The following is a 26,428-nucleotide window of genomic DNA, read 5'->3' on the forward strand; positions in this document are numbered from 1 at the left end:
CCCTATACCCAACTCCAAAAAACCAAACTCCAAAGGAAACCATGTTCAAAATCTGCCATTTCTAACCAATTTTGAAAAAGTTACAGAAATTTATCTATCTGAGTTAAATTTTGTCCAAAGGGATAACTTTCACTAAAATAATGCCTGGAGAAAACAGACAGAATTCCAAATGTAGACTCCTCTAATGAGAGCCAGCAAAATCCAGATAAGTCCCATGCACACGCAAAGACTTTTATTTTATTACAACTGTACAATAGATTGTAGACTCTGTAGGAACGTACATTCAGCGCAGAAAAATTAGAAACATTCCATTGTTTAGTCTGATTTAATAATATTTGCCACTTGCTGGGTGCATTCAGAGAATGGACTCTCATGCCTGTGAGAAAATCTGGTCACTATTTCTGAATATTCATTCAGAAATTCATTCAATATTCACAATTTCTGAAGATTCATGTCTTCCCCACTCTCTTATTTTAAAAAGGAATTAAAAGCCCGTTGACATCAACAATAAAACTTTAGTAAAAATTTCAGTATGAGTTGGATCTGATATTAATTATTCATAAGAAAATAATTTCAAAATAATGGATTAGGTTAGACTTTAACATGTTCATATTAAAAAAAAAGGTAGAGTAAAACAAATACAGTTTTTAAAATAAAAAAATGCATTCAACTCGTTGTCATTTCCACTACCAGACACTAGAGGGGAAAAATGTTCCATGTTTTTAGACCATTAAGATGCAAACTAAGCTGTAATGTATTCCATTTTTGCATCACTTCTCAGAATAAGAATGCAGAGTATAATACATTTGTTATAGATTTTCTATTTGTAGCAGGAAATGATTAATTATACTGTATTCATATTGTTATTGATTCACTGAATTAGCACTCAGACATGGGGTTCATAACAGCATTTGTTACTAAATTGTAAGCTGGCATCAAGATGTGATACAGTCTGATTATTTAATCCTTACAGAGTATGAAAATCCATTAAAATACAATGTATTTTAATTAAAATGTAACAACTTTGTCCAGTTGATGGTAGCTTGTTCCTTTATTTTCTATGTATGGATAAGTTCTTGTGAACATGTTCACTCATGGAAACTGCATGTTTTCTTTTCTATGAAATATATCCACATTTTCATGAGCACAAAGAATTCTTCCATACTTGTAATTGTGTTTCTTAAAACAAGTCTGACAGTTTTTGTTTTCTTGAACTCTACACTCTCTACCTTCTGCTTTACCACAAAAATAAATTTTAAAATTGGAATACTTAGAGCTTTGCAAAATCCAAATACTTTGAATATTCATATCAAAATATATTTCACTGTCCATTTTACCAGAAATAAACAGATCTTTAGAAAATTCAGTGGTGTTTTCTCCTAGACTGGCACAGAAAGCAGAAATGTTAAATTGTGATGGATAGCAGGTAGATCAACAGATGTGTGCAATGTGCTCCACAAACTGAGCCAAAAAAAGTTCTAACCAGGTGTTGGAATATCTTTAGGGCACATAGCATTATAGGGCAGGATTAGAACCAGGGGGTTGTTGCCTCCTTCTTTTCTCTCTGTGTTTCTGGTACAACTCCTTAATAAAACCTGCTGTTTGTACTGCTGAGAAATGCGATTGAATTTCTCAAAGAAGCCCAAAGAAACTAGATTTCTGCTTGCCCCTGGACCTGAGCTCTGGGCATCCAGATCCCTGTGGTCCATTTCAGAAGCTCAGAGCAGGTTATCCTGCGAAGACAGGATCTCTTACCGTATTTCCTTTGCTGACTCTCAACAGGCTAGTTTTGGCAGAAGGTGTAGGGATACTCCAGGTAGGGCAGAGATCTGTGGTGTTCTGTTTTCATCCTGATAGATGCAAGAAACAGAGTGAGAGGGAGGAAAGATAAATAGGAGTGTCAGCCAGGAGAATTACTCAATATAATTGGTTACCCCTTGTCTGAGTGCCACAGTACAGTGAGAAATGATGCTGTGCTGGTTCTGCTAGGTGACAAAAGATGAATTGACAAGTAAAGAATAATATGAACTCCTATTTGATACTCATTTGGAAGGTGAGAAGACAAGGCTGCAAGTACACTTTGGGGGCCACGAAGGTGGAAAAAGGTGATCATAACAAGCAAAAGAGTGACACCTTTCTCCAAAATTATTTGACTGGTTTGTTGTTTATCAGGAGTCCCCAAAGTTTTCATGAGATTATATTCTAAAGTGTAAGTATATCTGAACATGAAGGAAAAGACCTCTAAAACCACATTGGTTTGTTTAGTCATCTGGAACTAGTCAATTTTATAGAAAGACAGCCAAATGCAGAGTTTGGATGGGATTCCATACAGCTAAACTGAAAAGATTTAATACTTTTATTTATTCTTCTACAAATATAAATTTTTAGAGATTTTTCTGGAAATTATCTTAACATTGCTTCAAAATTCCTATGCCTCTCTCAAATTAAGGGCTTTATTTTTAATCAAAATGTGCAATTAATTAGATAAACCAAAGCAACACATATATAAAAGTAATACATATATAATGGAATGATAGATTTGATATGTGATATGTGAGAGATGAATGATAAAGGGAGCACTGTCCATATGTTTAGGACAGTTTTCATTCACAATTTATAGCTTATGTGGCTACTTAGCAAAGCTGAAGCAATTTCCAGACAATGATTTTTAAAAATGAGTAGTTGGATTATCTGAAAACATATCCATTGCTGATGCAGTTATTAAATGTCATCTTCAGTTTTAAAGAAGATTAAATCACTCCTGCTAATATCAATGAGGCTGATGTATGTTCAACAAGGGGAAAATATATCCCTAATGAATGAGAGTTGTCACTGAGATTTCTGATTATGTTAACTAGTAGTTATGTCTGCTATTCTGTCACATTGCATTCTAACATTATTAGTCAGCAACTTTGTCTATACTATGAGTTATCAAGAAAATGCACCTAAAAAATCAATTTTTACCAGAGTCAGACTTCTGCCATAAACTGACTTAGTACAAACTTAAACTCCTCTGATACTCTTATAGGCCTTTATCACAGCTACCTCCATTCGATTTTGCTTTCTTCATGTAGATGGAAAAATATTTTTTGCTCTATTCTGTCTTGTACTGTCGTTTTAGTTCTAGGCCAACAACCCTGGGTAGTGCCTAGTGTAACAATTGGGACATTTTAGTACTAGCTGCTGATAGAGTAAAATAGTAATTGGCTGGTAATATTTGTAAAGTCAACTCAAGCTGCTAGATGGCCAATTCCAGTTTCAATTGGTACCAAATGTGAATTTAAACATTAAATGCAGCTTCGAAAACCTGAATTAAAGTTATTTAAAAAGGCTATGATTGAATCTGCTGCAGCTTCTTATTCATGTTGTCTCTATTGTCAAATCATTACTAAACCCACTCTTCAAATGGTTGTGTTGTACACATTGTGTACGTACACCACCAGTTCTGTATGAACAAAATGAAAGCCTACATTATGCATATTCCTAGCACAGCTGGATGGGTCCTTGCTGGGGTCCCTGTTGCACGTTTGGGCCATTTCAGATGCAGCTAAATTGACTGCAGACTCTTTTCTAGACAGTTCCCCACAGAGTAGTAAGAATCAAAGTCTGTGTCAAATCCTGTGTAAGAATCAAAACCTCTGTGTCTTGACTAGCAAGTGGATTGGAAAGTACTTCTTTTATATACGTACAGCCATCTTTCCAATGCAACTCACAGTGCAGGAAACATGTTGGCTTGCTCCTTAGAATAGACCACTGTCAAATATTACAGACAGCTTTCATAATATCCTAGTTTAAAAAAATGACAGTAAAGATTTACTACTGCCATGCACTGGGTTGCTAGCTTGTGCACCTCTTTGGTCAGTTTTGGAATATTACAAAAGAGTTCTCTCTAGTAATTTTTTTTAAAGTGGTTTTTACTTAAGTTAATTTTTTGTTTTGAAAGGGAAGACTGGTGACTATGTGATCAGCTGATTACTTATCCAGAAATCATTTCTCTTATAAAAATCAAAAATGTCCAGTTACTTACTTCTGCATATTCCCAAGTTATCTCTCCTAACTGAGATATTTTCAGGGAATCGTGGGACACAAGGTTGGAAGGGACCTCAAGGGGGATTAATCTTTATTGGCAAGAGCATAGTAAAACCACAGTCTAGGCAAGATGTCTCAGCACCATGTGCAGCTGAATCTTAAAAATGTCCAGCGCTGGGCAATCCCACATTTACCTGGGGAGATTATTCCTGTCCAGATTGTTCTCATTGTGAAAATTCTTGTGTCCAGCTGGAATCTTCCCAGGAGTAACTTGTAGCCATCACCCCTCATATTTTCCATGTGACTGCTTGTAAAAAGGGAGTTATCTTAGCCTTTAAATACAGGAACGTGGTGACAAGGTCTTTCCATGCCTTCTTCTCTGAAGGCTGAACAAAACCAGTCCTCTCAGGCTTTCCTCACAGCCTTACAGTCATTTGATCACCTTAGTGGCCCTTCTCTGAACTCTCTCCAGCCTGTACACTTCTTTTTTGTCTAGTGGGGACCAAAACTGAGCAGAGCATTCCAGGGGTGGCCCGACGAGCACTGAGCACAATGATTTCTCTCTGCCTGCTGGTGATGCCCCCTTGGTGGTGCCCAGCACCCTTTCTCTGCTGCAGCACCAAACTGTTCACTCACGTTGAGCTTGTTGTCCACCAGACTTCAAAGGAACAAAAGCAAAAGCAAAAGCAAAGCAACCATTGCAATCATCAGTCCAATGCTGATTAACTTTTGAAGATGGGCTGCATGTAGACTACAGATGCAAGCATTAGGAGAGAGCTGCGCTGCATTCAAGTCCTTAACTCAATATTTAACTAAGATATTTTTTGTGGACTAATTCATGGTCACACATATGAAATGCTAAATATACAGATTATTGGCTCAGATTCTTGGATACCCATCTGTTTTTCCAAAAAAAAGTTTTAAAGATGTCATCAGAACTTTACATACTTGACTTTTATTTGAGTATTGAATTTTGAGAGCAGATTGGGTTTTAATATCATTTGAAATGAGTGGAGCTTGACAGGCGTGTAAACACTATGTGTAGTTTATTGCATGAAAAAAGTTCCTAGTATTGGGTTCTCTCAATATGTTTTAATCCACACTTGAAATCTATCTAAAATATTTTAAAAACATATTTCAAATGTAAATGTTAACTTTGTGAAGCAACAGGAATCTTCTCTATGCCCACATTATTCACTGGATTAATGGCATCCTTTAATTAAACAAGCATATTCCTGGTGATGGCTCTGGCTGGCTCTTTGCAGAGTTTTTCACAAGTAGTATGATCATAGCTCTCAAAAACTCAGTGGGCAGAATTATGGTGTCCAATATGAAAATTCAGATTGATTTGATAATTTTGCCTCAGAAAAACTTAGAAATGACTGAGGATCTTGAGAAGTTATTCTCCTTAGATGTGACAGATTCCAGAGCCATATTTTGCATACAGATATGATCTGGAACTGGGCCAAAGCTTTTATCTGTACATTTTCTAGCTTAATGGAAGCTTAAGAAAGTTTCCTCCAAGTCTGATCCCTGTCTATATCAAATATTTGGGCATATTGGCTCATAGACTCAGGACTCTCAAAAACTTACCATTTCATTCTATGCAGATCTTACACTCAGTGATTCTGATTTATCTGCCTACAAGAGCTGCCTGTTATTTTCAGTGTTTAGCTCTGTTAAAGTTTGCAGTTATCTATCCAGAAAAATATTGATGATTAGCAATAATAGCTGAGAAAATAAAAGTTTTTGTCTAAATTATATTTATTTTAATTCAAATGTACAGAGTAAGATCTGAACTAAAATAGAATGTTGCTATCAAACAGAATTCTGGCTGGTGACAATTACAATATCTCCTAAAATACTATAGTATTTTGAATAGGCATGGGGGATAACTAAAATTTTTTTTTTCACAGACCTGTAGTTCAAAAACTGGCCAGAAATTAAACATATATGCTGAACTGCTGTGTACCCAAATAGAATGAGATTTGTGAATAGGAGAAATAAATAGACCTCTAAAAGCTCAATGTCTCATAAAATTTGTATCTGTTCAGATTATGGAACAGAAATCTGTTCCTGTGGTAAACATTGCAACTTCTGAATACAGTAGATAGTATACATCATTATGAATTGAGAATTACACATGCTTCATTTTTTAGTCCTTTTTTTATTTGTGCATATTGTTCAAATGATCTGAAAGCCAGAAATGTGGATATCTTGCATAATGATGGATGAGATGATTTAAAGAACATCCTCAGTCTTCACATACAAAGAGCAGTACAGATGAGAAACAGGCCAGTAGATTATTTATATTCTGTCATCTTTCTGAAAATGTTCCTACTATGTGATGTTAAAACTGATTTTTTTTATTAAATAAAAGTTAAAAACTAACCTTGTTAAGGATATGATCATCATTTTTAGTAAGAGTTTCTATTTTTACCAAGACATTACGCTGAAATTATTGAATAGATTTCAATATAATAGAATTGGGGTTATTTAAAAGCCCATAGAATAGTAATGATTGATTTTAGGCCTTGATAAGGACACATTGTCAAATGTATAAGACTTTGAAATTGAGAAACCACTAAATGGATTTATTCTCAGTGCCTGCAACTGTGTATGGTTTCCTCAAAGCTGCTGTCATTATGTTGATTAACTTAAGCAAACATATTTGGACCTGCAAGTTTTCCTCCAATACAATCAGAAGAAAATGCAGAGAAATTGCACATAGGAGTCATCACCTTTTGTCTTCCATCTACCAGAAGCTGAACACAAGTCCAGTAGCAGTACTTTTCCTACAATGATCATTGCAGTTACAATTTCTCTCAAACCCAGAACCCTTTTTAGAGGTGGTAAGATGAATGCATATTAGCACAAACACTGGCCCTTTCCCTTTTAATGTTCTTTTATAGCTGGCCTTTGCCAAAGGAATACAGGGCTATATTCATTGCATTCATTCTTAAACACAACACAACTAAGAGCAAAGAAGACAATTCTATTCCCAGAACAGTTAACTTTGCAGGAGAAAATGTCAGATTTGATAGATTTGTTAACTTCAGTGGCTGCACCAACATTTAATGACACAAAAAGTATTCACCAGTTAGAATAAAAAATTACCTGAAAGATTGAAAGTAGGTTTAATGATAAAGTTTTGATAAAGAACATAAGCATTTTTCTTCATTTTTTCAAATATTTAATGGTTCTGATAGTTTTATATAGAAATTCTAGTACAACCTCCATGCGACATTGCCATGTGTTTATAATGTCAAGATCACCAGGATAGGGTATTTTTATTATGATTTCTGAAGACTTCCAGTAGCTAGATAAGAAACACATTCAAATCCATTTTAGTTTACACTTGCCACTGGCAAAGGCGCCAATTTTTTATTAACATCATGGCATAAAAACTTCAGGACAAAAAGCTGTCCATCATTTAGTGATGGGCACTGTGATATCCTTTCATGTATCTACAAGACTAAGGAATATGAAACATTTTTCTTCAGAGGCTGTCTTTTCCCATATGCCATCCAACATCAATATAACTTTATGAGAAAAAAAAGCAAAAGTATTGGTCCTAAAGTGATTAAATTATCTTCAAAGGCCTCATTCTTTTTTTTTTTTTTTTGCAGCATCCATGCACTGAGAGCAGAGCTTGTCATATTGAGCTATCATGTCCTCCACTATTTGTTCCTCAAACTGCGGGTAGAAGAAGGGGAGAAGAAATTAAAGAAAAGAACAGAGAAGGAAGCAGAATAATAAAAATAATAATAGCCAGTATAATTTTGGAAGTGATCCATCAATTTGCTGTCTAAAGAAGTGACATATCTTCAATATCTTCTGCTGACTCAGGTCAGCCTGGACATGACCACACTGCAGCCATTTTAAGATTACTGGAATTAGCTACAGCCCTGTCCGAATGAAGGCAGCCGTTCTTTTGAAAATAGAAATTTTGCTTTTCTGAGCTTTTAGCAAAATCTATAACATACAAAGTGGTCTCTACTAGGTGCTAGGGTTTTTAAAATTAAACTCTTGATCCAGCCTCATAACCATGAGATTTTTAAAAAATAATCCCTTTGCTCAGAAAATTAAGGTAAGACTCTACAGCAAACACTGATGCTATAGTAAGTATAGTAAGGCAAAGCATCACCCATCAGCCTAAAAGACACTTAAGAACTTAATTAATTATTTTTTTCTCTGAAACATCTTGCAGACTGAGGGACGTCTCCATAATTAATTTCTCTGGTATGTTGTATGAGAGTTTTAGACACAGAATTTCAATTTATTTCTATACACAGGATTCAGTCCAGATAGTGAAATATTTCTGCTTTCTGTGAAAAGCATTATTTTCTTTTTGTTGATCTTTGTCAGGAAAACCAAATCATTGAGATATCTGGTTTCTTACCCTTGAATTTACTTCAAAGGATTATTCAGACCCTTATATGAATGAATCTATTGGGATATTTTATTCATTCTTAAAAACACTTGAGTGCAAAGAAATTAATTCAGTCTTCAGAATAGTTAACTTTACAAGGAAATAGGTTACACCTGATTTTTGAATTTTGGAAATTGAATCATAATGAATTTGTAAATAGAAATCTAAAGAGATACTATGTGAAAATAAAAACCCAATTTACTAAGCCCACATTACACTTTTTTATAATTATGCTGTTTTTTCTGGATACGATTTCTTAAAAAAATTATTTTTATTGCTTCTTGGAATTTTCTTCTAGAAAATCATTGCTTTGATATCACTACACTCCAGGGTTTTTGGGGGAGAGAGTCAAATGACTAAAATAATAAAATGCAGTAATAGCTGCTACTGGAAGTTTCCATGTGTGTCCCTTGAAGGGCTAGATTGTGTCCAATAATATTAAGTGTGAATAATATACAATACAGGATGTATTTATGTTTGGTTTGATAATTCTGCTAGATTTCTGTCATTGGCTCTTAGGGAGTTTGGATTTCTCATTTCTGTGAAGTTCAATGTTCTCAGTGAGCAAGGTTCTGTAGGGAGCACTAAAAGGTCACTATATAATAATGTGTTCTCAGTGAATCATTTTATGTATGAACAATGTGCTTATAAATGATAAAATACTAATGCAGTCATTTAATACTATAAACCCTAGTCCCAATACTCTATATTTGGGTAATTAACTGAAATAGCTGTGAGGTTGATTTGTAATTTGAAGCCATGTATACCATGATTTTTGAAACTTATGTCTTGAATGGACTGTAATCAAATTTACATCAACATCTAAATTTTTATTATGAGCTAGGGGCAACAGTGATTTCAAGTAATCTTCCCCTATTTATAGAAACCCAAATCCATGGCAGTCACTACTTTTTTCCACCATACAGCTAAGATTTTTCTAGCCCTGTATAGCCTATATTTGTTCTTTTGGGGCACTTCAGCTTGCTGGATGTCTGCTGGAAACCCAGCAGAGCAGAGAAGAGGCAATCTAGAAGGTTCCTGGAGAGTGGTGGAGGTGGAGGTGCCCCAGCAGCGGGCGCTGGGTATGAGCCCGTGGATGGACAGGAGCTGGCCGTGTGCCCGGGTGGCCCTGGCCATGGTGTCCTGGCCTGTGCCAGCAGCAGGGTGGCCAGCAGCAGGACCAGGACAGGGATTGTCCCCCTGTACTCAGCCCTGGCGGGGCTGCTCCCTGAATCCTGCGCCTGGTTTTAGGCCGCACACTGCAAAGAGCACATGGAGGGGCTGGAGCCAGCCCAGAGCAGGGCAACAGAGCTGGAGAGAAGGGCTGAGGTACAAGTCCTGCAGGAGAGGCTGAAGGAACTGGGATTGTTCAGTCTGGAGAAAAGCAGGCTCAGAGACAACTTCACTGCTCCCTGCAAGCGCCCAAAAGGAGGTTGTGGTAAAGTGGGGATTGATTTCTTCTGCCAAGTCTCAAGTGAAAGGATGAGAGAAACTGGCCTTAAGCTGTGCGGGGGAGGTTCACATTACATATTAGAAAAAAAAACAAAACCAAAACAACAAGCCACTGATGGAGGGGTTGGGTGTTGGAAAAAGTTGCCCAGGGAGGTAGTGGGTTCACCATCTCTGGAAATATTCAAGAGACATCGGGATGTGGCGCTTGGGGATATGGTCTAGGGGTTATTATGGTGGTGTTGGGTTGATGATTGGACTAGTCGAATTTGAAGGTTTCTTCCAGCCTTGATGATTCTGTGATCTGGGTGAGCAAAAATAGGCTAAAATGCACAGGATATTAATTACCCCCATTTTTTTTCTACTATTAAAGGACATTGAAGGTATACTTCTGCAGTTTATGGTAAAAATCACAATTGCAATACTAACTAATTGCACGAACATTTGTTCAACAACCATTTTGCTGTTGAGATTTGGTAGAATCCAAGCATGAGAAGATGCATTTCACAGTGCACCTGTTCCGCTCTCATGCTTCACCTGTGGAGAGACTTTCCAAAATGCAGTTCCCTGGGGCAGAAGGGAAGTGGAGCAAGTCTCTCCCCATCATGCTATCAAAAGTGCATCCATTTCTCTGCCCATCTCCCAAGGCTGTCAAGGTCCTTCTGAAGGGCTGCACGGCACTCTGTGTTGTCAGCCACTCCTCCCAGCTTTGTGTTCACTGAGCTTGTGAGGAGGCATCTGCCTCTTCATCCCAATCACTGATGGATATGCTAAACAATACCTTGGTTTGTTCTTTTGATACTGGTCCTGCTTTTTACATCATCTCACTTTTATACCACTAGTGAAAAACTCACATAATTACTTGCTTATGTGAATAAAGTTGGATGTATTTGTTCCTTTGTTTGACTTAGTGGTTTGGCATAGATTTTTAATTCCTTGCAGACTTGCAAGAGATATTTTCAGGGACTGTCTTTAGAATGAAAAGTTTAACTACTGTTGTTCTCTCTGAATAAGGGTAGTTGTTACCTTTACCTTTCCCCTCACTCTGCTTGCCACATGTTGTTAGTTAAGGCATATGTGAGTGAGGTTTATCTCCCAGAATAAAGGGGGAATTACTGTCCTCAGAAGCAGCTGAGCAGGGTCAATAAAAGCAAGCACCAGCCAACAGGAAGGCATTGAGAACAAAGCTTGCAGCTACAGCAAGAACTGGGATGGCTGAGAAGAACAGAAAACTCATCAGGCCTAAGAAATGAGAAGAGGACCACAGGAGACATCAAAGTATGGAACTGACAGAAAACAATTCTGGAAGAAAGGAGATGCCTTAGAAATACAGGGAGAAACTGGTTTGGTTTTATTGTTCTCTCTCTTATGCGGTTTTCTTCACTCGCTATAAGAAGGTTGATTGATCTGTTTTAAAGCTTTGACCAGATCAACATTCTTCCAGAACAAACTTACAGAAAGTAAGCTTGTTAATAAAATATATCTAAAAGTAGTGTTAAGAACTGACAGAGTCCTATTCCAGATGCTGGAATTTATAAACAAAAAAATCCACTTGGACTTTCCTAAAATGTGAAATCAAGTCTATCAGGAAGTGACTATAATGCCAAAAAATTCTACTATTGCCTATCAATGGTTTCAGCTGACACACACAGTTTCAATAAAAGGTTTAGAAGGAGATTTTTTTACCTGTTACCGAAATTATTAACTTCTGATTCATGAGCTGACCAGTTTTACACAACACAAATGAAAGCTGTTATTCAGATCTTTAGGGAAAGCTTTTTGGCTATTAGTTTAAAAAATACATTAATATGCAAGAGCAGATATTTTTGTGTTCATTCATGGAAATGGCTGAAGTGGTTCTCTGAGGAGCTCAACCTGTCTTTTAAAAATATTGAAGAAATATTTTCTCCTACAAAGCTGAATGCCAATCTTTCTGAAACTAAAGTAAGAAAATCCAGGCAGTTTTAGATGAGGTGTGAAAGGCACTTTCCCCAGCCCCACCTTTTTTTAGCATTGTCACCTGTAGAGCATTTTACAAAGACATTGTTTTAAAAATGAGATGGTTATTCCCTAATAGAACAAAGTAAAGAAATGTGAAGCTACTGTTCAGTGCTGTTTGAAGCTAAAGCTTCCTTACCACCCATTCTTCTTGACAATAAACTTTGAGTCAGGTTTTGTAACACAATATAAGTACATGGCATCTTTGACATACACTAATTGTACAGAACTTCTACTCTTTTGGCATCCTTTCAGCATAGAAATAATTTTTATTAATATTCATTGAGATAGTTATCCCACATTTCCTTGGGTTTCTTATTTTTAGTTTCATAAGTAGTAGTGTTGACTTCTGGTTTGCTAAATTTTGTTAAATAATGAATTATGTTGGCACACAGAAAGCTTGTGCCTAAAAAAAGATGAAGAACTGAGCAGTAAGGTTCAGAGGGAGAACTGGAAATGTTTTTACTGAATATTTAAAAGGATACTATCTTTAGCTGCCTATATATAGCTTTTCAGCTTGCTTAAAAGCTTTTTTTTTTCTGTAAGATTCTTGCTAACATTTAAACAAAGATAGAAAGGCGTATAAGAGAAAAAAATAGGCATTATAAAAGGAAAGGAGCTCCACAGCTAAGATATTATATGCATAACATTATGAGATTAAGTTTATAATGGTGGTATAATTTTCCAGATTTGTTTTGTTTTCACACAGTGAAAGGGTTCACATTTTTACACCGGTGATATTGAACTTAATTTTACAAATTGTGTTTGGTTTGTCAAAGTGCTCAGTTAGGGTATTTCTGAGTCATAACAAAAATCAATGGGTACAAATAATTCGGATGAGATATCATAGCACAGCTTTTAAATGCACCCACACTGAAATTACTGTAATACAAAATCCAATACTTTTGACAGCAAGTGTAGGTTTCAGCAGTTTTGTGTTATTGTGCTGGACAGTCTTGTGCAACATGTTAAGTAACAGCACTGAGTGTTAAGTTCTGAAGACATATGTAGGTACTGCAAGTCAACACCATTTATATATTTCTTTCCTATTAGCTAGTGCCATAGACTCTTAGTTTTTTGCCTGCATTCACTGATAAACAAGCAGTTTGGTCTTAAGCAATTAAAAAAAAAAGTTTCCTTAGAAATTCTACACCACTCTTCATGAAAGTAAAACCCAGAGAAAAGGCAGATTACTAAAACAAGATGGAGTGGAATAACAATGCAATAATGCAACGACCCATTTATTTGCTCACTTGCACTGCTTCAACTTGTCAGGAGAGTTAGCTGAATCATTATTTTAGCCTTTTTTTTTTCTTTTCTGAAGCCTACTTCTAAGGATTCAATGGTTTGGCAAATTTATCTGTATGCTGAATTAGATGTCTCTCTGTAAGGGAGAGAACTTCATTTAATACTGTTAAGATAAAAGGCACAAATCCAAACCCCATTTTATTTCTAATAAGCATTAAATGTAAAAGTCTTGTATTTTCTAATTAAATAATCAAGAACATATTGAAAAAATTTTGAATTCTATATCAGTAGTTGCTAAAGAGAAGAAAAATCCTTCAAGTTGACCTCACTTATGTAATGCACAGTGTGGAAATACCTGAAATCTTCCATGATGTCAAAGGGTAATCATACCTCACTCTTTGTCTAACAAGTTTTCTCTAAAATTATTACTGCTTGAAAATTATATTCTGTTCTTTATGAAAACTCCCATTATAAGGGAAAAAAACCCAAAAACCAACCACAAAGAAACAGGCAATAAATGAGGTCTCCTTATTGTGATTTCCAGAGATCTGGTCAACCCCGAGCCATATTCTGTGAAAGTCTCATCATTCAGACCAATAGCAAAAAATAGATAATTCAGTTACAATTTAAGTGGAGATATGTTGATTATCTACAAGTATAATAGTGCATCCATTTGCAGAATAACTGGGTGATGTACATGAGCATCAGTACTTCTCAAACAATTGTATACTGTAAAGATATTGGCATGAATTTAGGATAGCTTAGTCTTTTTGGCTGCAGTGAAGTCACCGTGTCTAATTTAGACCATCTAGAAGAAATACTGAAAAAATGTCATATCTTTGTCTGAAGAATTACAAGAAAGAAAACTTAAGACTATTTTTAAAGTTCTGTAAAATCTATAGTCAGGTTGTTCCTGTTGTTTTGTCTATTCTGACAGTTGCTTTTGTAATGAAGAAACTAAATACTGCAAAGATAAGAATGCCAGGGAGCCTTAGAAGAAATGAAAATAATTTATGGTCCTTCAAATGTCACAAGTGTTAAGCGTTATCTTAAATTCTTTATAGGCTGTTGCTACTAGCAATGAGGATGACATTAGAAAGCTTCGAATTCTTTTCCTTCATAACTATTTTAGTTCTATGAGAGATTAAAAGTTAGATATTAAGATAAAAGGAAAAAAAAAACCACAAGGGGATTTAGGTGCACATAAAGTGTATGTTTCCTGCAACTTTTTTGATACAAATTAAAATACAGATTTTACTTAAGATAGTGCAATATCTTCATTCTTTCTCCTCTAATACAAGATTGCAATTGTACATTTCGTCAGCAATGTATTTTAAAGTACACATCTAGTATAAGCAAACAAACATTGCTTTCCAGTCAATTACACTGTGCAGGAGCTAAAAATTATGATTAATGAATCAGGGCAATAATAAATAAACTACCTTCTTCCTTAATTTCTTATAGATTTCTTACTTTAATATCTAATATTTATTCTTCCTAATTCTTCCTTAATAAATTAATTTCTTATAAACCTACCACATATCTAAATCCATTTTTTTGGATAATACAAGGGGCAGAAATATACCCCTCTAAGCTTTTGACTGATTTAAATTGCCAGGGCTATCATTTCATTTCTGGCTGCAACAATCCAGAGTATCTGCTCTAAGAAAGTTGTCTGCTTTGTTTTTTCAGATTTTGAATTTGCCTGAAACTCAGTGTAGCCAATTTAAGATGGAATTTGTATTTCTTGCCTCATTTTTACCCCATTGTGGATGGTGCAGAACCCTGCAGCTGGTGTGGGTTCCCACCAAATTACAAAAGAATGTCTTAAGTAAAGGTTTCTCCTGGCAGTTTGTGGACATATACAAACAACAGAAAAATTAGTATAGTATAGGTGTCTAGTGGGGCTGGAAGAGTGTCTTTGGTCCAATAGCTGGAGCAAATTTCACAAGGTTTTAAAATCTTTTTACAGAAAAAAAAAGAACTGCACATCTTGGGGTCTTTACTCTCTTTTAATCCAGAGTTGTTTTCCCATACCCTGTTCCCTTGATTTGTTTCTCCATCATAAAGAGGAAAAGACAAACAGTAGAAATGATGGAAATTAAGATCCTTCACCTTGCTGCCATGTATTTGGAAGTTACACTTATTTGCCTTTTTTCAGTTTCCAGTGGTAATACATTATAGAACAGCAAGGATTCTTGCTACCATCAGTTACTTTCATAAAAAGCCCCACTAATATTGCAATTAAAATATCACTTATTCTGGTGAATTCCCCATAATACTTGATACCATTTCACTTGCTCCACTCTGCTGTGGAACCATTCAACCTGACTTTCCTGCAGCAAGTGCAGAAAATGAAGAACTGAAAGGAAGGGAGGAAGAATTTAAATCACCTGGGTCTGTGATACACTCCAAAAATCATCAAACTGATAATCATCTATGTTTTCTTTTCTAAGAAACTTGGGACAACAAAGAGAAAAGGAAAAGAGGGGGAAATGTGGATGAAAAAGGCTTCTGTCAGAAACAAAAATTTTGGGTTGTAAGTCAGTGAGGAGAGAAAAAACATGGTGATGGAAAAAATATGAAAAGGAGGAAAAGGAAGAATTCTGAAATAGAGAAGGGATAGAGGAGGGGAGAGTAACCACACATGTGTAACTCTATAGAAGTGACTTCTTCTATAATGCTACTTTTAACTTTCTTGGCAGGTGTCTTACCACTGCTGATTTTAAGAGAAAAACTGGGAAGACTATTTTATAAACTCGTTTTACTAGCTTTGCTGTCTACTGTCTACATTAGCTGAATGATCAGCTATACAGTTATTAGTCATAAATAAAAAGAAAATGGATTATTTTATCCTCTTGAGAATTTTTAAACTTCTTTTTCATCCCATGAAAAATTCTGGACAAATTCAACCACAAAGTCCTGTTACATAAAAGTGTGACTTTCAAAGAGATTCAGGAAAGTGATTTTGTGTTTGCAATGTTTTATGCAGTATAGAAGACTTTCCTGTCAGGCTCTCCTGTCAGTTATGTGGTTGCAACTTCACTCCCCTGTTTTCACCAGCTTGTTTTCTCAAAATACATATTAGAACTTGGAAGGGAATAGATTGCATCTTCACATTATCTAGTCCTGACAGATCTGTGAGATCTTGTAAAGACACAAAACATAATTATATTTCATAAGCACCCATCTCTGCCTGTTCCTATGCTCAAACTATATATTAGTTTTATTTATCTGAGCTCTGATATTACTGTGAACAGTATAATTTTTGTCTTTCCATATATTTCTAGTGCAAATAGAGTTGAAGAGGGGAGAAGTACTCCCACACGGGCTCCGCTGGGATGCGGTTCGGTTGCGTGATCCTCTGACATCAGCAGCATCGTTATTCTAATCGGTTTCACACAGCTTGCTGAGCCTCAGTGTTCTGTGACATCTAGGCAATACCTTGTTGGAGAACAGGCTGTCCACAGGATTTTTTTTCCCTCCCAAATGAATCATAGAAATTAGAGATAGAAAAGATCAAGTCAGAAGTGGTGATATAATTCCCTTCTGTAAAAGTGGATAAGTTATTCAGGCAAATCTATTTGATCTCTGAAATATGGCCATCGTGATAGAAGAAGCTGATGTTCAAGGGGGATAGATGTTCTGACACACCCACCCAGTGAACTGTAGAAGGAACAGGCCAGGCAGATATCAGAGCCAAAACCAGGGTCACAGAACTTGAGACATTCACCTGTGTGTCTGCCTGCCCTGGTTTCTAACTTTCATCTGTAAGACAGCAGGACTTGTTGATTCACATCAGTGTCATTACAAGCCTTCTTGATATTTTATGTTAGGTCTTGGCTGGGTGAAAAGGGTTACTTTTATCTTTTACTTCTATGTTTTAAAAGTATAAAACTCTATGACAGTGCCAGTTTAATACAATCTTGTTGCCAAAGTAAATAGCTGTGATAAAATTTTAGAAATTTCTGTAAAAGGACAGAAGTCTTGTTCAATTTGCTGCTCCTTCTAAAGCAAAATATCTTGGACATGAACCCATTGTGGAGAATCTCAAAGCAAATTATTTCATACCACTGCATAATGTAACAGAAAAATGAGCATATCCTGAGGTGGGCTGTAGCTCTGAGAGCTATCTAAAGTGCTTTTTAAAATGGAATTTCTTAAAAGCTGTTAAAAAAGACCCAGACCCTGACCACTTTTAGATTTAAGTTCAGTTTCACAAGAGATCTTCAGTCAATGCCAACTCCATTTTATTCCTGTGTTAGGTACCTAAATAGGCAATGGTTGTCTCGGTCTTTTCTTTAGTGCTGCTTTCCTCAGGTGCTTTATATTTCATGTCAGGTAAATTCATCCAGTAGATAGTGCTGCCCTTCTTGGCACACCCAGAAATACCTCAGTCCTATCAGTACTGAGGTATTCAACATCCCATGCACCTCCTAAACCTTCCACATTGTCCAAACTAAGGATGCCTCTCATGTGAGAGGCCCAATATAAGAGATATTTTCAAAGCAGCCCTGGCCTGTCATACAAAACTGCCAGAGGCAAGGAACTTCCCCAAGTCTGTAGCACTCATCCAGCATATGGATTCAATTCCCTTCTGTGCCTGAGAGTAAACTCACATCACTTTCCTCTCATGACTGAACCACCAAAAATAGCAACAACAAATATTTTTAGACTGTGAGAAGGAGCGCAGGAGCTTTCTCACTCACATGTGTACCATGGGACTGCAGACAAAGATGGTAGGTAATGAAACTACAGAAAGCTCTATGTTGTTTGGCATATCTGTAAAAACAGTCATCTCATCTGCATACTCTTTGGCTACAGTCAACTTGGACCTGATACACAGCCATTCCTTTGGTCTGAATACTACATAATTTGTCACTGCCATTTTCTGCCAATTACACTTTCATGCATCTGATTTTCTTGGCCAGAAGATGGCATAGGCATTTCAAATTTAATTGTTGCTGCAGCCTCGCTGGAAGGTTCTGTGTGATAATTAATCTAAATACAGTATAGCATTTTCTTTTCTGAATGCATCAGTAATCTTTCATTTATGCTGTGCTGATTATGTAAATTTTTCTTCAACTTTCAGCACAGTAAACCAAAATATTACAATATGGATTATTCTGATAGCTCTTTAACAAATCTATTCTTCAATATTTCTCTAATATACTGTTATGTAGTTCTCCAGCTGTCGAGACCTGTAAGACTCAGAATCCTAGATTTCTATAAACTGGAATTAAATGTTGAGGTTACTTAGGTCATTTCAGTATCTGAACTTACCTGACACTAAGTATGTCTACTTTTGTAAGAATATAAATTAGTTTAAACCTCAAATATTTAATATTCTCCCCAGTGCTACCAGGTTACCTGCCCATCATCATTACTTCTGTAGGCAGTGGCAATGTCTTTAATTGTCCTGTTGGTTTCATTAGCATCCCAATGAGATGATAGGTCTGAAATTCCCTTCTCTGAGGTGACAGAAGTGCACGTGGAATGAGGTTTGGTGAAAATGACAAAGTAATACAAGGTCTTTTCTCAACTTAAAAGGAAAGAGAGAGGTTTTCTTACATGTGCTTAAGGCTAAAAGGTTGACTGTGGGCTTTAAATCTTTCACATTTCCCTGCATCACCACCTGCAGCATCAGGGTTAACTTGCGGATGAGAAGAAAAACCCACAGGCCCATCACGCTATTCAAATTTAATGTGCACGTGGACTTCTTGATTCAGGACAGGTTTATAAATAGTGCTTTCAGTTTAAAAATAGGCTTTTCAGATCTAGGGGAGTTGATATTATGATCTGTAAAGTGAATGAAGCTCCCAGGAGTAACTAGAGCTTATGTAATATTTATTCCTACATTTTTGCTCAGCTGTTTTGTGCCATTTTGATGCTGAGCTGCAAGGACTGTTGGTTTCTTAGACATTTCAAATCTTTCTTCACTGAAGCTAGGACTGCACACTTGCTTGTCAAGGTAACCTTACTTGACTTTGGGATTTTTCCTAAGAAACCATGGTCATTGTCCCCACTCAAAGCTATTTTAATTTACCAATTTATGTTGTGCATGATATCTGTGAAAAATCAAACTGTGCTGCTAGGTGCAAGAAATTTCCAGTATTAATTTAATGCTAGAAAGATTATGAACTGATCTTTTTCTTGAAACATTCTGACTGGTTGTTCTCACAGGTAGAGGAAACACTGAGTAGACCTAAGATCTGTTTCTGGATACACATAAAAGAAAAAGTTGTTGTATTTCTATTAGGTACTCACAAAAGCAGCCTTCACCTCTTGATTTTGTAACAGTTTATGATGTTTTGTAAATGAAATATTGGTGCTAATGGAATAACATTCAGGGCAAAAATGTTCATGGAATATGAAACACATCTAGCTTTAATACTTGTCATTGGGACACAATTTGTGCATGGAAAATAAGCACAGGCCTGACAAAATACCTCTGTAAGGAAGAAGTTCATCTCTCTGATGCTGTACCCAGTTATGAGATATCACATTTAAGTTTCTGATGCTGCAGGCATTCACTGGTGAGCATCTATCATAGTCTTGTTTTCAGCTAGGAGCACAAGCTCTCAAATTAACATCCTGAGCAAAGGCTAGAATAATCAGAAAAATTTCATAATGCCAAAAAAATCTGTAAGTTATCCTAGAGGAAAATTGGTAGAAGTATTAGAATTATCAGAAACCAGTACTTAAAAATGTAAATAACTTTTTGTGCCATTAGATGTGTAAAAAATATGTACATAACAAACTTGTATGATATTTGTATGATATGATACTTTCATGATATTTAAATACTATTTAATGCCTACAAAACATGATCCAAATTTATAGGAAAGCATCCATTGAATTAAAGCTAGTTATGAAACAATTGGAAATGACTGGCAATAGCTTACAAGTGGTGAAAAGGCAGTAAATAAGAATGACATTAATCTGGTTATTAGAAACTAAGTTTGATCTTCTAAAAATTAACATGTTCAACCAATTACACTATCTTCTTTCCTTAAAGATATACTTAGCAAGTAAACATCAGAGGTCTGAGACAATGGCCACTGAAAAAAAATCCTTTTATGTGACTTCAATGACTGCTGCACGTACTGTTTAGTCTTACCTAAAATATAAAGCAACTCCAGTTGCCATAAAGATTAAAACCCTCACCTAAAACTGGTCCAACTTGATGAAGCAATAATGGAAATGTGATGGTATGTGTTTCAAAATGCAACTACAGGATGAAAATATGAGGGCTTGTGGAAAGCATTTCTTGTAAGAAGCCAAAGCATTATTTATCCAGGAAAAGCTTTGAAAAAGGTGAATAGAATAGTGACTTGGCAACCAGTATTAAAAGGTATAGAAATAACTTGTGAAAAAAGAAAATGTAGCCATACTGATGTTGCCAGCAATATGAGATCTTTTCTAAAATTCAGTCAGATTTTCTGAGTACCAAATATTCTAGCTGGAATCCCCCTAATGCTTTAAAATACTGTTGCTTTTTTCCATACATAAGATATTTCCCTTTTTTACAGTAGGTTATTTTCACCAGACTAAATATTTTAGAAGAGTTCTTCACAGCCCTAACACTTGAGGAAAGAGCTCTGTAGACCACATCACCCTCAGTTCTCCTAAACCTGCCAGAAGTGATTTCTGACCTGCTGGCAAAGTGTTCATCCCTCCATTCTAATTCTAGGGCAGGCATTCAGAACTGCCCAATCCATGTAACTTTAATCTTTTTCCATTAATATCCTGTTCATATTGAAGTTGCTAGAAATTTCTGGAAGCTTTCTAATTATCATTCAGGACATACTTAGCACTAAATCTAGGGATTAACAACACACAGAGTAATTTGTATATGTTCTGCAAATACAAGTTGCTACTGATACAATGACATCATGTAGTTCTTATTGAGGCTCTTATATTCATTTTGGTATCTTGGCAATCCCATAAGCATTTTTTCTTATAATCTGTGAGGGTCAAAATTTTTACACTCAGTTAATGTTGTATTGTGCTCTTGGAAAAGTCAAATTTCTTAGGAAAGCCCTTGTTTGTTTTGTGTTGCACTAATGCAGCTTTATATTCAGCAGGTAGATCTGATGTTGCTATGTGTTTGCTGAGCAGAAAGGCTTCTTTTTCAGTGAGAGTGGTGAAAATATTTAGTGGAACATTGCTTTAGACAGCATCAAAAAACATAACCTGCTCAAGCTGGTTACCAGTAGATTATCTTGCTTCCCACATACATCCACTGCACAACATTTGCTTAAATTTATTAAAGCTTATTTGGCTTATGTCAAAGTCAAGAAATTCAACCTCTGCCTTCTCAGTTCAGCCTGCTGGTGTTAATGCATAATAATATATTCTTTAGGTACACAAATCACATTTTTTCACAGTTACGTGATCTTACTCTCTAATGAGAATGAATATTTTTTCTTCAAGGAAGAGTTATTCAAGATTTCGATTTTGTGACCTTTTTGAAGGGTTCATTATAGAGCTTCAGGCTTCATTTGTAGCATTCTATTCAAACCTAACTCTGGAGATAAAAATTAGCCCTTTCCTACATACATTTTTAGGATGCTCACCTCTAAAATACCAATTGTGCTACAAACATAAGAGTTTAATTTCACAATATGGTATTATAATACAGGAATTTTATGGATTAGCAATATTTTCCAGTGATTGTGGTACCTAAAGCTAGGATCATGTTTTTTAAATTGTTTATTATATAACATATGAAAGCTCAACTTCATTTCAGATCCACCTTCAGGGTCTGAAACAATGAACCCCAAAATATTCAACAATCATACTAATGCCAATTTTTTTTTACTTAAATTCTCTGTCTTAGCAAAAAAATTTCCACGCTCATAGCAAAAATTTATCTGAACTCAAGCATTAAAATAACCCTTCCTGAAAGGCAAATTAAAAGTCCTGTCTGCAAACAGGTACCTGGTTTCCAAGCAGTTTCCACCCCCAACACTTTACTCATTCAGCTGATTTGCTAACCATGAGCTGGCAGCTTGCGGCCTGATTTCCAAACTCATGATTTCTTTTTTTTTTTTCTTCAAGATAGACTACTAGGATATCCTCCTATCCTCATGCTGGCCTCCAATTTTCACATGAAACAGCTTGTGTTTCCAAGATTTTCAGTTTGTCATTCTACAGCAGCCCGCTGAAAAAACCTGGAACAACCATGGTGCATGAGTTCATGGAAGACTGAAATTTGGCTGATTCAGAGACAGAGTGCCTACTCTTCCTAAACTCATTTTTTTCCAAAGCTAAAACCATTCAGAGAAATGTATACCATCTGTCACCTTTCAATACAGCACTTTTTAAAGGGAAAAAAACCCCTTAAAACTTGTCCTTATCATTTGGCTAAAGTGAGTAAATAATGGCAATGTTAGCAATAGTAATGGTGAGCAGTAGCAGAAGTTTTAGTGGGTGGCAGAGAAAAAACGTTTAGGATGGGCAGTCTCCAGCTAAGCAGGAAATTAATAAGAAAATATAAATAAAATTCTTTCAAATGTTGCATTTTAATAAGTATCTAGGGTTTATATGCTACCATTTCATCAATCCTGCAATATTCTGGACAGGGGGAAAGAAACCTGGCGGCAGCAGCTTTTCATTTACTTTCCACTTTTTGATTCATCAGATAAACAAAGAGCTCTCAGTTCCATACAGTCTCTTGTTCTTGTATCAGTTGCCACTATGTCAAAGATAAATTCTGAAAGCAGTGCTTTTTTTCCTGCGTCATCTTCTGCTTAAAGAAGCTCTGATGTTTGTGCTGAAACGATCTGGAATTCTGCCAAAGGCTTCAGGATAAGCATATTTCAGTCTGGCAGTGAATTCCCAAAGACAAAACAGCTACAGACACCATCACAAGAAAGTTATTTATAAATCCAGATACTAAATCAAGAAAAACTAGTGCAGCAGTCTTTTAATGGAGGCCATTTGTTCCAGGTGCCATTAGTATAAATATCAAATGTGGTACTTTGTGCATGTATCAAAATTTAAACACAACAGCGTAGGTAGCATCCAGAGAAAGAGAATTTCTGTTTTTCTCTGACAGTATTATTTGCAGATTGAACATTTCTAACTGGTCATTTAAAGCCTGAGATTGATAAGAGACTATGCATTTGAAGATATTTGAAATAATATATTTAAAAAGTAGTTTTGAGAATTTTAGCAGCTAAAACACCCTATTGGTCCATAGATACTTTTGCCTTTCCTACTAACCTGCTATTATCTGTTTATATTTTATATGCTGAGAATAATTTATATTTTATATGCTGAAAATATGCATAGAACAATTCACCAAGCCCATCTTGGATTAGCGCTGAAGTCCTACATCATCTGAAACTAATAATATATTTTATTACAGGTTGCAATAAAAGCTCGTATTTAATCTTCCATGAATAATCTAAGAACTACAAAATAGAATATCAAATGTCTATGTACATATGTATTTATTTACCTACAAACACCCATGTAAAGATAAAATTGAAAGCTTTCTGTACTTATGGACGTGAATAACTAGGCCTTTACATGTAATAGTTATTTTAAAGAAATGAATAAAAGTGACATCAGTGTTTCTTGTGAGCCTCTTCTTAGAAATTAGAATGGTTGGGAGATATTCAGATGGGTTATCATTTAAGCAACTAAAAAAAGCAAACATAGTTTCTTCTCAAAACATGAATTCAAAATCTGATGGATTCTATTTTCTTTGAAGAATATCATCTCCCTTTGTTTAAAAGTTATTCAGCAGAATGTTCCATTTCTTAATTTTCCAGCTTGGAAGTAGAGAAAAATGGGGCATCAGCACTGTCTGGGAACTGTCTAGGCCACTCCACAACATCTCTTTTTTTACTGAAGAGCATGTCTTTAGGAAAGACAACTGAGTCTGTGTTCAACAAGACTCTTAGAAGTTAGGGTTATTTAAGTACTTGCCAGCAGATTCAAAGAGAATAATGTAAAAGTCATACTAAAGTCATGGAAGCTTGAAATATAAATGGGAGAAAAGAGATTTTAATTTCAAGACTGGACAAGTTAAGGGCTAGTTAACCTAATGAAAGGAAATTAAATAAAGAAGGTAAATTTGAGTTTGGAAATTGATTAGAAACATTATTTTTGCTGATTTTTCAAGAGAGACTATTTAAAACCAAAGCAAGCCTTAAAGTTATGAATATTTCGATTTGATATGAATTCTAAGTCTGTGTGATTGAAAGAATCCAAACAAGTGGCATGATAAAAATAATAGGCCATGGTAGATAACCTTAAAGCAGTTTACTTTCAAATTGTTCATCTTTAAGTTAAGCTACATTTTTAAACTAAAAATGAGTCTCTTGTTTCTGATATATGACAATGAATTTTGAGCCAGAAAGTAGGAACTAATTACATTTAAAGTGTTCCACTGAGGCTGCTCATTAATGTAACGAGAGCAGAAATGACAGAAGGGAGCAAAAGAAAAACTAATACTTGCCTTTTTATATTTATTTTACAGGAAATGTGTTTGTTGTAAGCCTGGCAGTTGCAGACTTGATAGTAGCTATCTACCCTTATCCACTGGTCCTCACATCTGTGTTTCACAACGGATGGAAACTGGGATACCTACACTGCCAGATTAGTGGCTTCTTGATGGGCCTAAGTGTCATTGGATCAATCTTCAATATTACAGGCATCGCTATCAATCGCTACTGCTATATCTGCCACAGCCTCAAATATGACAAGCTGTACAGCGACAGGAATTCACTGTGCTATATTGTCCTCATTTGGGTCCTAACGTTTGTCGCTATCGTGCCCAACCTGTTTGTGGGATCGCTGCAGTACGACCCCAGGATTTACTCCTGTACGTTTGCACAGTCTGTGAGCTCAGCATACACTATAGCAGTTGTGTTTTTCCATTTCCTGCTCCCCATAGCCGTGGTTACCTTCTGTTACTTGCGAATATGGATCCTCGTTATCCAGGTAAGGCGAAGGGTTAAACCGGATAACAACCCGAGGCTGAAACCACACGACTTCAGAAACTTTGTAACCATGTTTGTGGTGTTTGTACTGTTTGCAGTCTGCTGGGCCCCCTTGAACTTCATAGGCATTGCAGTGGCTGTCAACCCAAAAACTGTAATCCCCAGGATTCCAGAGTGGTTGTTTGTGTCTAGTTATTACATGGCGTATTTCAACAGCTGCCTTAATGCTATAGTATATGGACTCCTGAACCAGAACTTCAGAAGAGAATACAAGAGGATTATTGTCAGTTTTTGTACAGCAAAAGTTTTTTTCCAGGATAGTTCTAATGATGCGGGAGACAGAATGAGAAGCAAACCTTCTCCACTGATTACAAACAACAATCAAGTGAAGGTGGACTCTGTCTGAAAATGGGAATCTTACTATTATCACTCGAAAGCATCCAAAAAAAAAGTGTCCATTTTATTAGACCTCCCGTTAAGTGTCATAGTGAAATATACCTTCTACACAGAAAGCACTTTGATCAAATCCCTCGCATGATGTTTGGAAGCTTGTTACAGAGCCTTGACATATAGACCCTATTATACAATGGTATATCCATTGTATAATGACATAGTGATATCCTTGAAGGAATAAAAAGGTATGAATGACTACTTTTTTTTCTTAGATGGAGATAAGCACCTAGAAAGAGATTGAACCAGAAGTATCCGTATTGCCTGGTTTGTTTTACTAAAACAAATCATCAAACTATTCCTGTCACTTTCCACATGCTCCTTCTGTCCATGTTACAGTCCTGATTCTAAAATCTCTGAAAACTTCTTAAAAAAAAAAAATAAATCAGACCTTTATGAAATATATTACAAGATGTGAAGTCAAAAATCAAGGTAACTGAAAATTCATTAGGCTTTTTAAAAAGTACCTCTATCTATATTTCTTTGCTACTAACATGGACACGAATATAATTTTTTGGATATTAAACCTCACCGGCCCTCCTAGAGATGGCATTCTCAATTGACTTTTCAATTTTAAAATAGCTTTTAGCAGGAGAAACAAGCCTGAATGATTATCTTCAAAGCTCCAAGGGCAGGAGGATAAACAGCAAGGAAGGAAAAGAGCCATGATTCATCAGTGCAAGCCATTTCAGCATGAAAAAGAGGTGTAGGAGGGTTGGGAGGAGAAATTTAAATTGCCATTGTTTCTGAAGAGACGGTAACTCATGAAATCAGGAAGAGTCCCAGAGGAGTTTCTGGGGAAACACCTTCTAGAAGCATAAGTGAGGAAGAACTGTTTTATCTCACTTGTATACAAGGCAGAAGT

The 26,428-nt window shown here is 36.0% G+C and overlaps 1 protein-coding gene across 1 annotated transcript in view; it reads left to right on the top strand.

The window, feature by feature from the left end:
* The window catches only part of MTNR1A (melatonin receptor 1A), a 49,610-nt gene extending 24,091 nt beyond the window's left edge, over positions 1-25,519 (top strand). Inside the window, exon 2 of the mRNA XM_058024497.1 lies at positions 24,651-25,519. Within this exon, the coding sequence (XP_057880480.1) occupies positions 24,651-25,519 (869 nt within the window). The remainder of the gene's footprint in view (positions 1-24,650) is intronic.
* Positions 25,520-26,428: the final 909 nt, after the last annotated feature.

Source organism: Melospiza georgiana, chromosome 5 (assembly GCF_028018845.1).
Source record: "Melospiza georgiana isolate bMelGeo1 chromosome 5, bMelGeo1.pri, whole genome shotgun sequence".
Lineage (NCBI taxonomy): Eukaryota > Metazoa > Chordata > Aves > Passeriformes > Passerellidae > Melospiza > Melospiza georgiana.